At 44.7% G+C, this 16,218-nt stretch overlaps 1 protein-coding gene across 2 annotated transcripts in view; it reads left to right on the forward strand.

Annotated features, from left to right (window-relative positions):
- smad10a (SMAD family member 10a) overlaps positions 1 to 16,218 on the forward strand; it is an 84,681-nt gene that overhangs the window by 46,695 nt on the left and 21,768 nt on the right. Inside the window, exons 3-6 of one of the 2 annotated variants that reach the window (XM_067975806.1) lie at positions 9,776 to 9,883; positions 11,195 to 11,369; positions 13,120 to 13,140; positions 15,522 to 15,755. In XM_067975806.1, coding sequence (XP_067831907.1) covers positions 9,776 to 9,883; positions 11,195 to 11,369; positions 13,120 to 13,140; positions 15,522 to 15,755 — 538 coding nt within the window. The remainder of the gene's footprint in view (positions 1 to 9,775; positions 9,884 to 11,194; positions 11,370 to 13,119; positions 13,141 to 15,521; positions 15,756 to 16,218) is intronic. The other variant, XM_067975808.1, reaches the window with a different exon arrangement.

Raw genomic sequence — 16,218 nt, forward strand, 5'->3', positions numbered from 1 at the left:
GCTACAATAATGATTCCTAGCTTAAAGAACTCAGATAGACTTAAAGAGCTGGGTCTATTTACTTCAGAGCAGCGTAGACTTAGAGGGGACCTGATAGCATTATATAAAATAACGAAAGCGCTGGATTACATGCCTATTGATAGATTATTTCAATTTGACGGATTGGGGAGAACCAGGGGGCATGCATTTAAACTACATAAAAGTCGGAATAGGCTAGATGTTAGGCCAGGGAGTAGTGAGCTCTGGAATGCGTTGCCTGCGTGTGCGATGTGTAATGACTCTCTCCATGCCTTCAAAAGAGAGCTGGACCAGTTGTTGGCTGGGGCAGAGATCACATCATATAAAGGGTAAGTGGATTAACAGTTAATATACACGTGATCAACTCCTAGATTGGTTTTGATTGCCTGAGGGGTCAGAGAGGAATTTTCCCCTTTATTCTTCCTGTTTTTTTTGGTTTTTTTTGTCTCTCTCAGGAGATTGCATGGCTGCGGGGGGATAGGAAGTGTGTAGCCAGGATGCTGCAGGCATCATGAGATGTGGGGCAGGCTTGATGGACCAGCTGGTCTTTTCCTGCCCGTCAATTTCATATGTAAGTCAAATGTCACATTCATTGTAGATGGTATGTTCACTTAAGGAACACTGAAGGAAGACCCCAGTGTCTCTCCTTTCTCTTCCTGCCCCCCATTAAACACTCAAATTCTCCAATGGCCTGTTCGGTAAAGACACAGCCAATGTAATGCTGAGCTGTACAAGCAGAAGGTTCCAGCTTCCCATCCCAGTGTGTGCTGATGTATCTGATCTCAGCCCAGTAGGCCCCAGTGAGACTCGTGCCCCCGATTAGTGCCCAGTGAGGCTCGTGCCCCCGATTAGTGCCCAGTGAGACTCGTGCCCCCAATTAGTGCCCAGTGAGACTAGTGCCCCAGTGAGACTCATGCCTCGATTAGTGCCCAGTGAGACTCATGCCTCGATTAGTGCCCAGTGAGACTCGTGCCCCTGATTAGTGCCCAGTGAGACTCGTGCCCCCGATTAGTGCCCCAGTGAGACTCATGCCCCGATTAGTGCCCAGTGAGACTCGTGCCCCCGATTAGTGCCCCAGTGAGACTCATGCCCCGATTAGTGCCCAGTGAGACTCGTGCCCCCGATTAGTGCCCAGTGAGGCTCGTGCCCCCGATTAGTGCCCAGTGAGACTCGTGCCCCTGATTAGTGCCCAGTGAGACTCGTGCCCCCGATTAGTGCCCAGTGAGGCTCGTGCCCCCGATTAGTGCCCAGTGAGGCTCGTGCCCCCGATTAGTGCCCAGTGAGGCTCGTGCCCCCGATTAGTGCCCAGTGAGACTAGTGCCCCAGTGAGACTCATGCCTCGATTAGTGCCCAGTGAGGCTCATGCTGGAAAGTGCACATGTGCGCATGTCAGATGAGGATAATCGGGCTTAACACGGCTGTGATGCCTATCCCCTCCGTCAAGTACCATGCCAGTACTCGATGTCTAAGTTGCATATGAAGAGCAATTACTTGGGTAAGGTACTGAGGGGCAGTTAGTGCCTGCAGAACTAAATCGCAACAAGTGCCAGTGCCTTAGGAGAGGGTGAGATAAAAATTTGGAAGGAAAAAATCTATGCATGTCAAATCTTTTCACAATATATTTTTACTTTTTTGGGAAACAGCAGCAGAATCACAAGCTCCTTTTGGTACTATCATTAAAGCAACTGTCCGAATCCCCATCTCTACTACAACCAGACATTCACAGAACACTAGCAGTGCACAACTGTGATCAAATCAGGACTGATCAAATCATTTGAAGTATTGGATCCCTTTAAAAAGATACACACCATTAATTTTAAAACATAGCCTGTATCAAAAAAGGAAAGGCAGAGTTACATGAGAGATCATTACAGCAGTTCTGTACCCACAGCCAACGTTCAAGGAAATTAATAGTGCTTTAAAACATTACCAATGCCACAGTAACTGCTCTTAAGAAACTACGTTTACAAAATGGGGTGAGGAGACTACATTAGCAAACAGAGCAAGGAGGTTTCATTGTCAACTACATATGGAGCAAGAAAACTCCATTAGCAAACACACAAAGTGAGAAGCCTGCATTTTATGGAATCAGGAATTACAGCACTTTGGAGGCCATTCAGCCCATTGTCCTTTTTCTGGTGCTAGCCCTTCAACTGGAGCTACTCTTTCTCCATTTTCTTCCTTTTCAAATATCTATAACATAATTCAAAGGAATTTCGTAGTCTTCTGCTTCAATACCACTGGTGGTAAAGCATTTGTATGATAAACTTTTGTATGATAAATGTCTTCAATTCCCCCCCCCCCACCCCCATTTTTCAAGGGACAAGTTTATACCTCATTATCGATTAGCAAACAAGCTGAAAAAAATCTTTCACTGTTTACCCATGCAAAACCTTTCATAATTTTGAAAGCCTCTATTAAATTCCCCCTTAACCTACTCTGTTCCAGTAAGTAAATGTCAATTTTTGAACCTTTCTTCCCAATGATAAATCTTTCATTCTCTGTATGATTCTAGTGAATCTTGCATATGAAAATGATGGGCAGGAAAGGACCAGCTGGTACATCAAGACTGCCCCACAGTGCCTTTTCTCCATACACCAACTGTTCAATAAAGTCCTCTACTGCACGAGGCGGAAAGATGAAGAAAGAGGACCAAACTTCTCTTAATGCTTGGGCATTGTGATTTTCCCTTGGCCTTGCCACTCATGGTATATAGTAGTGTTTTAATTTATTTTAAAGATGAGCTGCATGTTCCGTAGACTAGGAGTCTCCAGGAAAGATAGTATCTGCTCAGAGTAGGGTCAGAAAGTGTATTTTTTGTTTGCATGGGTTCCGTGTGGTCCTGATAAAATATGCTAGTAAGATTAAGCTCAAGAACGGTGGGTCCAGCTTGGAGCAGTGTCTGTGTGGGGGTTTTGTACTCTTGATATTGCTGATGGGATGGAGCCGGTCGGTGTACATTGCACAGTGGCGCCAGTGCAGTCGGCATGACTCGATAAGTTTTGACATTTCACCACAATGGAATAAACAAAAAGCCCTGAACGGGGTCACTGGGGTCAGTGCAGATGAAGAGAGGGTATCACATTTCAGAGCGGAGACTGGCTAAAGGAATGTCCAGGGCCCTAAGTTTCATGTCATTAACATGCCCAAACAATCAGCTGGGATGTTTTTCTTCAACATTTCAATGTTAACTCTTTCCATGCTGATTTGCTTGAAGTGAGTTGAATCCTTTGCCTATTTTCCTGAGTTTCATTATTTGCTACTGTGTTTTATGTACTTTGGCAATGTCCATTTGTCATTTTTAAATGAGATACAACAAATATGGGTGATTTTGGTTTCTGTTTGTCACTATAAACTTAATGAGCTTTAAAAAGTTGAGATAAATTAAATCTTTATTTTTCCTTCCTCCTTTCTCCCCTCTCGTATCCTGACTGCTGCTGCTTATTGGAGTCTGGGTTCTGTGAGCACTGGCTGACCCCTATTATCTTGCCCAAGTGGCCATTCCTTTAGGTATGAGCCCAGACAATGAATGTCAAAAGCATATTCAATAACCAGAGGCATCACAGTCAAGCCTGATCCTGCCCTCACCCTACACTTACAAATATACTTACTTTCCAGCAGGATAGTGATCAGGAGCACGGAACCATCCCAGGTTTCATCTCACTAACCCAAAGGCACTGGGGCCAATTGTGGCGCTGCACTACCTTGGCTTAGATCAGCTAATTCAACACAGGCTATGAATGGATTCTTGGAATTACTGGTCTGAATGGCTCAGTCTATCATTGGGTAGTGTATTTTTAAAAATGTGTTCTTGGGTAGTGGGTGATGCTGGCAAGGCCAGATTTATTGCCCACCTCTGGTTGCCCTTGGAAGGTGGTAGTGGAGAAGATGGTGGTGAGCCTTCTTATTGAACTGCTGCAGCCCTTACAGTGATAATGCTCCCACAATGGTGTTCGATAGGGAATATTAACCCAGTAACAATGGTGTGGTGTCCCAAGTCAGGATGGTGTATTACTTGGAGATGATGGTGTTCCCATGACATTGCTGCTGTTGTTTTTCCAAGTGGTAGAGGTCACAGGAGAGGGAGGTGCTATTAAAAATGCTTTAGTTAATTTTTGCATTACATCCTGTAGATTGTATATACTGGGCCAACAGTTCGAACTAACCTGGATGGTGTCAAACTTGAGTGTTGTGTGTGCACCCATCCAGGGAAGGGGCAAGTATTCCATCATTCTCCTGACTTGATGCTTGTAGATGGTGGAGAGGTTTTTGAGAGGCTAGGAGGTGAGCCACTTATTGCAGAGTACCCAGCCTCCACCCTGCTTTTGTAGCCATGGTGTTGATATGACTGGTCCAGCTCTGATCTATGGCGACCTCCAAGATATTAATGGTGGGTGACTTGGCAGTGGTGGTGCCATGGAATTATGGGTAGATGGCTGACATTTCTCTTGTTCCAGGTGGTCATTACCTAGCATTCATGTGACACAAATGTTACCTGCCAGTTGTCAGCCCAAGCCTGGATGTTATTCAGGTCCTGCTGTAGGCTGATATGGGCTGCTTGATTATCAGAGGAGTTGGGAATGGAACTGAACACTGCAATCATCAGTGAACAGTCCCACTCCTCACATTATGATGGAGGGAAAGTCATTGATGAAGCTGCTGAAGATGGTTATCAAAGAATCACAGAATCATAGAATCTTACAGCACAGAAGGAGGCCATTAGGCCCGTTGTGCCTGTGCCAGCTCTTTGAAAGAGCTGTTCAGTTTAGTCCCACACCCTAGCTTTTTCCCCATAACCTGCAAATTGGTCCTCTTCAACTACATGTCCAATTGCTGTTTGAAATTTCCAATGGAATCTGATTCCACCACCCTTTCAGATAGTGCGTTCCAAATCTTAACCCTCTGTGTGGAAACATTTCTTCTCATTTTCCCTCTCCTCATTTGTGAATCATTTTAAATCTATGACCTCTGGATACCGATCCAATTGCCAGAGGAAACAGTTTCTCCCTATTTTCTCTGTCAAAAACCCTCATAATTTTGAATACCTCTATTAGGTCTTAACTTTCTCTGCTCTAAGGAGAACAGTTCCAGCTTCTCCAATCTCTCCACATAACTGAAGTCCCTTCCCTGGTATCATCCTGGTAAACCTCCTCTGCACCCTCTCCAAGGTCTTGACATCCTTCCTAAAGTGTGGTGCCCACAATTGTACACAGTGCTCCAGCTGAGGCCTAACCAGTGATTTGTAAAGGCTTAGAATGACTTCCTTGTTTTTGTATTCAGTCCCCCTATTTACAAAACCAAGTATCCCATACGCCTTCTTAACCGCCTTGTCAACTTGCCCTGCCACCTTCAAAGATTTGTGAATATGCGCCTCCAGGTGCCTCTGCTCTTGCACTCCCTCAAAATAGTACCATTTAGATTATACTGCCTCTCCATGTTATTCCTCCCAAAGTTCATCACATCACACTTATCTGCATTAAATTGCTTCTGCTATGTGTCTGCCCATTTCACCAGTCTGTCTCTGTCCTCCTGAAGTCATCTGCTACCCTGTTCACTATTTACTACATTGCCAAGTTTTGTATCGTCCACAAACTTTGAAATTGTACTCCCTATACCTGAGTCGAGGCCATTTATATATAACAAGAAAAACAATGGTCCTAATACCGACCCCTGGAGGACGCCACTGCGTACTTCTCTCCAGTCAGAAAAATATCCGTTCACCACTACTCTCTGCCTCCTATCCCTTGATTGTACCGAGGTTGCTTCCCTGACAAAGTCCTGGGGCTGCCACGATTGGCCTCTGACAACCACAACCATCTTCCTTTGAGTCAGGTATGACTCCAGCCACTGGAGGGTTTTCCCTTTGACCCGTCACTCAATCACCGAGGAACTTCTGAATTTTCTAAAGCCCATTTCCTGCTGTCCTAAATGCGTTCATATAGTTGTGTGTATATTTTTAAAATTTTACAGAGCTAAAGTTAGAATTAGTCCTCTTGTGTTTTCTGTAATATCATGATAAACACCAAGCTCCCCCTGCCTGGAGGGATAACAGGCCTGTCCTGTGATCAATTTAAGAAGTTAGTTGCCTCAAATCTAATTAACATCATGTCCGTTCTTCTTCAAAGGGATGGATATCTCTTGATCAGGATGACATTTTGTATGGTGTAACACCCAGGAAAGGATCACAAGGTCGCAGAAATGAGGGGAGAAACAAACTGCATTTTTTTCTTTCCTCGTTTCTTGGTGCTGAGATAAAAACCATACAGGAATATTTTATAATGGGCTGTTGCACAACTGTAATACTTTTACATACTTATTCAAATGAATCATAATCTTTTGCAACAAAGAGTGTATAGGAGATTGATACTTGTATGTTAGTCAGTGTTAAAGTAACACTGCTGTTGACAGTATTGATTTGTACAGCATTGAGGATTCCGCACCTTCTCCAGTCTCTGGCAGTTTAGGAGGGCAGCAGAGCCAGCATTACATCCCTGTCCCAACTGATGTATTGTGCACATCTACTCACGCATATAATTTTGGGCAGTCTTGATGCAGCTCCTGTTGACTGAGCCCACAGCAAAAAACGAGCAGGAATGTGGTGCTGAATGATCTGCGCCTCAGAGTCCTTGAGGATAGTTTCTGTGGGAAATTGCCGTTTTACATCAGTATAGTCGGAAGTGCTCTTTAGGGAATTGGGTTAAGATACTTTATGCAGGCAAAGTGGATGGAGCTGCACTCTGTATCTAATGCTCGCCATACATGACCTGGGAGTGCAGTGATAGGACAGTGTATCTAACCTATGTTGTACCTGACCTGGGAGTGCTTGATGGCACAGTTTCGACATCGCTTTACATCGCTGCATTTGATCTGAATGTGAATATTGACTACAGATGATACATTTTACATTCTCAGCGCTGACATCCCTCTCCTTGGTTAACATGAAGGTTTCTCCATTTTTCATAATGGCTGACCTAGATATTTGAATGTAGTGAGCTTGACCCAGTCTCTTACTACTGTTCTCCTTTTCCCACCTCCCGTTGATGTCATCTCTGAATGAAGGTTGTCATTTCCTTACAGCTGGCCTCATCACATATATCCATGGTCTCATATAAACCAAGTGTGGATGGCAGGCAGTTGCTTCCCGACGGCCAGATCCGTCTTTGGCTTCAGACATTCTTTTTTAGAAGGTTTATTGCCCCACTTCTCTTCTTTTCAAAAATAATCTTTGATTTAGAAAATATATCACCTGCATCCAAAATAAATGTGACCAAGTCTTCAAAAAGGATGTGTTTGCAAAACAAGTAAAGGAAAAGTTCTCACTCCTCCTTTTCCCATCTTGTGCATCCTATGATAATTCCTAAAAACATGAATGCACATTCAAACATGCCGTTTTTTATTTTAACCATTTTCTATTCAAAGTGCAAACAGGCAATCTTCCGTCAGGCCTGTGCCAGCTGCAAACTATAACCGTCTGCTGCAAAATCACTCTCCCTGTGGGGACGTTGCTCTGCTCACTCAACTCCCTTCCTCATTCCTGATGTGGCTTGAGAACTGTGTGCACGGAAGAAACACTGATTTCCCCCCCCCCCCAAACGGATTGTGTCTCTATCCGGACTGATGGCTGGGAGGGGGTTACTGAGTTTAGTCAGTAGAGATACAGTCAGTAACACAGGGCGCTGGGGGAGAGGGGTTACTGAGTGACAGTGTGAGGGAGCTGGATTAACATCAGTAGAGATACAGTCAGTAAGACAGGGTGCTGAGGGAGAGGGGTTACTGAGTGACAGTGTGAGGGAGAGGGATTAACATCAGTAGAGATACAGTCAGTAACTCAGGGTGCTGGGGGAGAGGGGTTACTGAGTGACAGTGTGAGGGAGCTGGATTAACATCAGTAGAGATACAGTCAGTAAGACAGGGTGCTGAGGGAGAGGGATTACTGAGTGACAGTGTGAGGGAGCTGGATTAACATCAGTAGAGATACAGTCAGTAAGACAGGGTGCTGGGGGAGAGGGGTTACTGAGTGACAGTGTGAGGGAGCTGGATTAACATCAGTAGAGATACAGTCAGTAAGACAGGGTGCTGAGGGAGAGGGGTTACTGAGTGACAGTGTGAGGGAGCTGGATTAACATCCGTAGATACAGTCAGTAACACAGGGTGCTGTGGGGAGAGGGGTTACTGAGTGACAGTGTGAGGGAGAGGGATTAACATCAGTAGAGATACAGTCAGTAACACAGGGTGCTGAGGGAGGGGCTACTGAGACTGATTGCACAAGGGAACTCGATTAACACGCACACAATTAAAATAGAATAATCACTTAAATAGCCCATAGTTAATGGCTATCCTCCCCCCAGCACCCTGTGTCACCGACTGTACTGATGCTCCATCGCACTGTTGAAATCCGCAGTACAAAGAAGGTTCACTCGGTTAATCCCGGGGATGAGGGGGTGGACATATGAGGAGAGGTTGAGTAGATTGGGACTCTACTCATTGGAGTTCAGAAGAATGAGAGGCGATCTTATTGAAACATATAAGATTGTGAAGGGGCTTGATCGGGTGGATGCGGTAAGGATGTTCCCAGGGATGGGTGAAACTAGAACTAGGGGGCATAATCTTAGAATAAGGGACTGCTCTTTCAAAACTGAGATGAGGAGAAACTTCTTCACTCAGAGGGTAGTAGGTCTGTGGAATTTGCTGCCCCAGGAAGCTGTGGAAGCTGCATCATTAAATAAATTTAAAACAGAAATAGACAGTTTCCTAGAAGTAAAGGGAATTAGGGATTACGGGGAGCAGGCAGGAAATTGGACATGAATTTATATTTGAGGTTAGGATCAGATCAGCCATGATCTTATTGAATGGCGGAGCAGGCTCGAGGGGCCGATTGGCCTACTCCTGCTCCTATTTCTTATGTTCTTATGTACTCCAGGATTTAGAATCTTAGGTTACAGCACGGAAGGAGGCCATTCGGCCTATTGAGTCCGTGCCGGCTCTATGCAAGAGCAATCCAGCTAGTCCCTCTCCCCCGCCCTTTCCTCGTAGCCCTGCAATTTTTTTCCTTTCAAGTACTTATCCAGTTCCCTTTTGAAGGCCATGTTTGAGTCTGCCTCCACCACCCCCTTGGGCAGTGCTTTCCAGATCCTAACCACTCGTTGTGTAAAAAGGTTTTTCTTCATGTCACCTTTGGTTCTTTTGCCAATCACCTTAAATCTATGTCCTCTGGTCCTTGACCCTTCCACCAATGGGAACATTTTCTTTCCATCTACTCTGTCTGGGCTCTTCATGATTTTGAACACCTCTATCAAATCTCCTCTCAACCTTCTCTGTTCCAAGGAGAACAACCCCAGCTTCTCCAGTCTATCCACGTAACTACAGTCCCTCATCCCTGGAATCATTCTAGTAAATCTCTTCTGCGCCCTCTCTAAGGCCTTCACATCATTCCTGAAATGTGGTGCCCAGAACTGGACACAATACTCCAGTTGTGGTCGAACCAGTGTTTTATAAAGGTTCATCATGACTTCCATACTTTTGTGCTCTATACCTCTATTTCTAAAGCCCAGGATCCCGTATGCTTTTTTAACCCCTTTCTCAACTTGCCCTGCCACCTTCAATGATTTGTACACATATACCCCCAGATCTCTCTGTTCCTGTGCCCCTTTTTGAACATATAATCTAGGCTGACACTTCAGTGCAGTAGTAGGGTGTGCGGTACTCAGAGGCACTGTCTTCCTGACGACATTAAACTAAGCCACGCCTGCCTTTTCAGGTGGACATAAGAGATCCAGTGATTCTATTTGAAGACGAGCTGCAAATTCTCCATGTGTTCCGGCCAATGCTTCTTGCTTGGCCAACTCTATCAAAAACAGATTTACTGGTCAGTCATCTCATTTGCTGTTTGTGTGACCTTGCTGTGTGTAAACTGGCTGTCTATATTGAGTACATGTTGCTTCCACCACCTTTTCAGGTAGTGCATTAAGAACTTACATTTATATGGTGCCATTAACGTAGTAAAACCTCCCAAGGTGCTTCACAGGAACGTAATCGAACAAAACTTGATACCGAGCCACATAAGGAGATATTAGGACAGGTGACCAAAAGCTTGATCAAAGGGGTAGGTTTTAAGGAGCATCTTAAAGGAGGAGAGAGAGGCGGAGAGGTTTAGGGAGGGAATTCCAGAGCTTAGGGCCTAGGCGGCTGAAGGCACGGCCACCGATGGTAGAGCGATTAAAATCAGGGATGCGCAAGAGGCAAGAATTGGAGGAGCGCAGAGATCGCAGAGGGTTGTAGGGCTGGAGGAGGTTACAGAGATAGGGAGGAGCGAGGCCATGGAGGGATTTGAAAGCAAGGATGAGAATTTTAAAATCGAGGCGTTCCTGGACCAGGAGCCAATGTAGATCAGCAAGCACAGGAGTGATGGGAGAATGGGACTTGGTGCGAGTTAAGATACGGTCAGCAGAGTTTTGGATGACTCAAGTTAATGGAGGATGGAAGATGGGAGGCCGGCCAGGAGAGCATTGGAATAGCCAAGTCTAGAGGTAACAAAGGCATGGATGTGGGTTTCAGCAGCAGATAAGCTGAGGCAAGGGCAGAGACTGGTGATATTACGGAGGTGGATGTAGGCGGTCTTGGTGATAGAGCGGATTATGTGGTCAGAAGCTCATCTCGGTCAAATAGGACGCCGAGGTAGATTCAGTAGTAACTTTCAAAAGGGAATTGGATATATACTTGAAAAGGAGAAGTTTGCAGGGCTATAGGAAAAGAGCAGGGGAGTGGGACTAATTGGATAACTCTTACAAAGAGCCAGCACCATACACAATGGGCCGAGTGGCCTCCTCCTATGCTGTATGATTCTATGATCTGAAGGATAGCACATTTGACATTGTTCACTTTGAGATGTTTTGAGGATATAATCGGGCACTATAAAAATGCAAGTTGCTTCTTCTCTCTGCACTGGTAGATCCATTCAGACCTCCAGACATTGAAGATGATTTGGCAGGTAATAAATAAAATGCAATTTTCAAAGAACTGCATGTGCATTAGCAGTGAGCTAAGATGAGCAGAACTGTCAGTATAATATAAACTTAGTGCTCTAAAGGTGCTGTTAGTGAAGGGAATGGCTCAGCCCTGCTGTAATTATATAAAAGCATTAGGAGTTGAGAAAATTCTATCTGTCCTTGCATTTCAGGTCGCTGGAAGGAAAGGTTTTCCACATGTGATCTACGCCCGACTCTGGCGGTGGCCAGACCTGCACAAGAACGAGCTGAAACATGCCAAGTTCTGCCAGTTTGCATTTGACTTGAAGTATGACAGTGTCTGTGTCAACCCATACCATTACGAGAGGGTTGTATCGCCCGGGATTGGTGAGTGGTGAAGTGTGTATTATTAATTTCAGCAGAATTCCTGATGACCAGAAATGCACAAGAGTTTTGAAATTGTTGACCTTTGTTCTCATCTCATAAATGTTCCAGAGCTGGTATCTTTCAAGCATCTCTAGTGAGTTTGTGCATGGGGGAAAAAAGTCCTTGGGGACACATTGATGCTCTCATTTTATTAAAATGTCTCACTCTAAGCATCCAAAAATTTAAAGCATTGGTGAGAAGACAAGATAAGTTGAGAAGCAATAGTTTAGTTTGGATTTTAAAAACTTGAAGATTGTAGGAGGAATGTAAAACTGAGGAAAATAGAGTTTCACCATTTTCAGCTTCTGAGAAAGAATGAGTCAGTAGAAGATGTACAGAATCTTGATTGTAGCAGGGACAATTGGGTCGATGAGCGGAGGGAGCAGGGACGATTGGGTTGATGAGCGGAGGGAGCAGGGATGATTGGGTTGATGAGCGGAGGGAGCAGGGACGATTGGGTTGATGAGCGGAGGGAGCAGGGACGATTGGGTTGATGAGCGGAGGGAGCAGGGACGATTGGGTTGATGAGCGGAGGGAGCAGGGACGATTGGGTTGATGAGTGGAGGGAGCAGGGACGATTGGGTTGATGAGCGGAGGGAGCAGGGACGATTGGGTTGATGAGTGGAGGGAGCAGGGACGATTGGGTTGATGAGCGGAGGGAGCAGGGATGATTGGGTTGATGAGCGGAGGGAGCAGGGACGATTGGGTTGATGAGCGGAGGGAGCAGGGACGATTGGGTTGATGGAAAGAGTTAGGATGAGCTGCCAACCACAGGGTAGATAATGATTTGAGAGGGAATTGGATAGCCATGGATATGGCTTGTTTAGAAACACATGGTGCTAGACCCTGCAAAGGCTTTGGAGCTTCCCAGGTGATGAAGATAATTCATCTAAGTGTTTACGGGCAGGCTTCCAGAAATGTATAACATAGGGATCAAGGTCACCAATGAAACAGGCACACTAAAAATCAGAGTGGTGACCACGGGATAGGCTAGAACTTTCAATGTAAAAGAGCAGTAGGGCAAAAATTGAAGAAATAATGGTTTACCTTTCTTAGCAATAGGGTGAGAACCAGCAAATGTTTAACAAGGAAATTTGGAGTATAAGGGAAACTAAAGAGACAACCTAGGATCAAGAGGAGTTTGGGGATGCTCCCTCCCCTCCAAGTGGCTTTGACCGGATGGCATGCCCAAGGTTGGCCTAGAACAGTTTACAGGATTGCACCAGGGTGTTTGCACTGGAGGAGAATCTTAGTCAGCATGGCTTCCATCTTTCACATTCATGTCTTGTAGGGTTACATGTTAGGGGCACCTGGTTAGCTGTAGAATGAGTTCCTCAGTTGATTCTCAGTCAGGGAGTCCAATGATGTATTTTCTAACAATTGCTTGAAATGGTTTTTAAATTTCTGGACCATAAATTTTATTCAGCCGCATCCAGAGAAAACATTTTTGAGAGATTGACTTTCAGCTCAGAAATGTTATGTTCACTTCCTGCCCACTCATAGCTGCCTGACCTGCACAGTAGAAGTCTAGTGAGATGGATACACTATTGACTGGTTCTGTTGTGGCCAACAGCAGTGCTGCTCTACAGTTACCCACAGACGGTGCTGGGTGACTGGAGGCATGTGACTGTTCTCCTCCTTCTCGCTGCTATGTTGTCTGTTCCTCAGAGTGCAGCAGACATTAAACAGTCTCTGTTTTTCTGTTCTGCAGGTCTCAGTCTCCAGAACACAGGTTAGTATTTTAAATTACCTGCCTGATCCTGAAAACATTTGTAAACTGTGTTGTTACTTTCATTGTTGATCAGCCATGATCTCATTAAATGGCTGAGCAGGCTCAAAGGGCCAGATGGCCTACTCCTACTCCTATCTCTTATGGTCTTATGGTCGAGGCGCCTATCTCTTCAAAGCCCCATTGCTGTACTGAGGAGGTTTACACAGTCTTTACTGGCAATGGAATCCCTGTGCAGTGTGCTGTGGAATCCCCGTGCAGTGCTCAGTAAACCTACATTAATGACTGTGTGGAGGGTGAACGTCGATACGGACAGGTTAGGCGGAATGGATTTCTATTTAATGACCTGAAATGTCCCTGCAAATCAAAGAACACCTAGTGCAGTAACAGATGTTGCTAGCCAGTAACAGATGTTGCTAGCCAGATATAGTTGGGTAGCAAGAAGACATTTGCTCATGTGAAATTATTTATAATTATCGAATGTAATGGGTACCACAAAGTTTCGGGTCTGTCTTGGATATCTCTTGGGTATAGCAGTCTGAACATCTTGTGTTCAGGTGTGGACCTGTACTGCCTGATAACTATGATATGTGATAGCGTAACCTGGGGGGGTAACAATAGGAACCCCTTGTGATCTGAACTGAATCACTTGTCTTTCACAAGTGCCCTCATGTGCACTTCTCCAATCTTTCCTAAGGTGGACTGAAACACTTAAATGAGACGAGGCCATATACAAGTGAGAGGACTGTTCTACTGACTTCCCCATTCAGTGATTTGCTGACGGGCCTGTTAATAAAACTGGCTATTTCTCCTTATTCTACCCCCCTCCCCCCTTGAGGTATAGGTTTCAAGATACTATCTCCTGCTGTTCTCAAAATGAATAGAAACGGGCCATTATGTCTTTGAGTCTGTGATGAGTCAATTGACTCTTCTTGTCTTTAAACCTGTGAGAATTCAATTTGTTTTAAAACACAACACTTAAGCATGATTCATTCCTTTCCATCAAAACAAAATTAAAAATCCCAAAAGTCTTTGCTGTCTTCTGTTGGTGCAGTGTTTAAACTCTGCTTTTGTTCATTTTAAGGGTAGAATGATAGGCTTTCCTTGTGGGGAGATTTTAAGCTTTCCTAATGATCAACTCAGTGCCAGTTACTTTCTGTCTGTACTGTTTTCATTCAATTATTTGAGGAGTTTACAGGGAATAAACTCCAGCAAAACAGAAAGTGGAGTGATGGTGGGAGCTCTGGTGTCCCTAGATTGGGAAGAGGAAAACCTGCCAGCATCCTACTCCATTACTGTCCAGTGAATCCTGCTGGAAAGTTCATGCTGACACTTATTCCTTGGCTCACTCCTGAAGAATGGGGAAGCTGTTGGAGCTCCTGGTATACATGGATTCACACCTCAGTAAGAATCAATGCCTTTGGCAGGGGAGGGGCAAACTGCTTTAAAAGTGTTTGATGTGTTAGCTTGGGGTTCTGAAAGTGTAGTGCTGGTTTCATTCTGTTTTAATAGGTCTAATGTAATATTCCAGCGAACTGATTATAAGATTGAGACTGGGCAGTGGCAGGAAGGAATATGTCATTGAAAGTTTGTACTAGTTTACAGAACTTTTAACTCCTGTTTCCTCTTCGGGTACAAAAATAACAAGAAACAATACTTCACTAACTCTACTGCTCATACTAAACCTGGTCTGTAACTCTTACACTCGAGAATTTATGTCGCCCTGAGCTCCTCGGGGGCCCAAGATACATGGTACATGAGTTCACAGTCAGTCCTCCTACGGGGACACACTTTGGGACTTCTCCCTTCCCCCCAACTTTGATTAATAGTTGGATTACTTGAGTTTAAATGTTCCATCTATTCCCAGAAGACAGGGAATGGAAATTGTGTTTACAGAAACAATTACAGCTAAGACTGGCCTCTCATGCCCTGTCTCCAGCCAGGCAAGGTGACAAGCTACCAATTTTCAAGAGTCAATGAGCTGATAACTATACGGGGGGGTTTATCAGGCAGTACTCTGGTGAGATCAGTGCTGATGGCTTTGTGATTTAAAAAGCTTTAACCTGTTAAAGCCATCCCGACTCTACATCCACCTGTAAATGTGTCTGGAATGCCATTTCCAATCACACATCCAGGATGTGGATTATACCCAATTCAGCTGTGGGCCTGCAACTCGACTAGTATGAAGTGTCCAGCCACCCTTCAAAAATACCTATCGACTTTTATCATTTAAATTGTGACAGAACTCCTATTTGTCACACATATGCCTTCCAGTCATAGAGGACTGTTTCCTTCTGGTTTTGTCATGTCTGGTCACCAGCGGAATGTAATCTAAGTTATTCCTGTGTATAATGTGTGTGTGTGTGTGTGTGTGTTTGTCTTAGCTCCCCCCAGCCGTCTGGTGAAGGATGAATTTGTCCACGAGTGTGTGCAGCTGGATGGATCACAAGTCATGCCACATCCTGAAGAACATGGGCTTCAGTCAGTCAAACATGTAACCAGCACGAGACCCCCCTCCGAGACCTATGCACATCCTCTTCCTCCACCAATACTTCCCCTACCAGAGACGTCCAGGGCAACTGTGCACAGCTATCCCAACATTCCAATATCTCCTGCTCGTAAGTACAGTATATTTTACTAAACAGTCATCTGTGTGAATAATTCCCCAAAAATCTTGCTTCAGTGTTAATAGGTTATATGGCATGGGTCAAAAACCTGCAGAAGTGCTTTTTAAACACTTTGTCAAGCTTGTACAATAACTTGGCATGTTGCAGCACCCAGAGAGTTGACTTCTGCATAGCTGCTGAGAACGTCCAATGGAAGTGTTCAGTGTACCAGATCCTGCTGAAGATCTGAATGTAATGCTTATTGCTGATTACTGTGTCCACTATAGGACTTTTTGGCAGCTTGCTTGTGCTGGCTTTACAGTTGGTTGAGATCCTGTAGCTTTGTATCGTTGAAGTTAATGGAAACGGGACTTAAAATAGTATAAATGTTCGGTCCAGACTCTCACTTGTGCATCTAATTATGAGATATTTCTGTTATGCTTGCTTCCTAAGGAAGAAATGTTCTAAAGTGGCT

Source organism: Heptranchias perlo, chromosome 44, assembly GCF_035084215.1.
Source record: "Heptranchias perlo isolate sHepPer1 chromosome 44, sHepPer1.hap1, whole genome shotgun sequence".
Lineage (NCBI taxonomy): Eukaryota > Metazoa > Chordata > Chondrichthyes > Hexanchiformes > Hexanchidae > Heptranchias > Heptranchias perlo.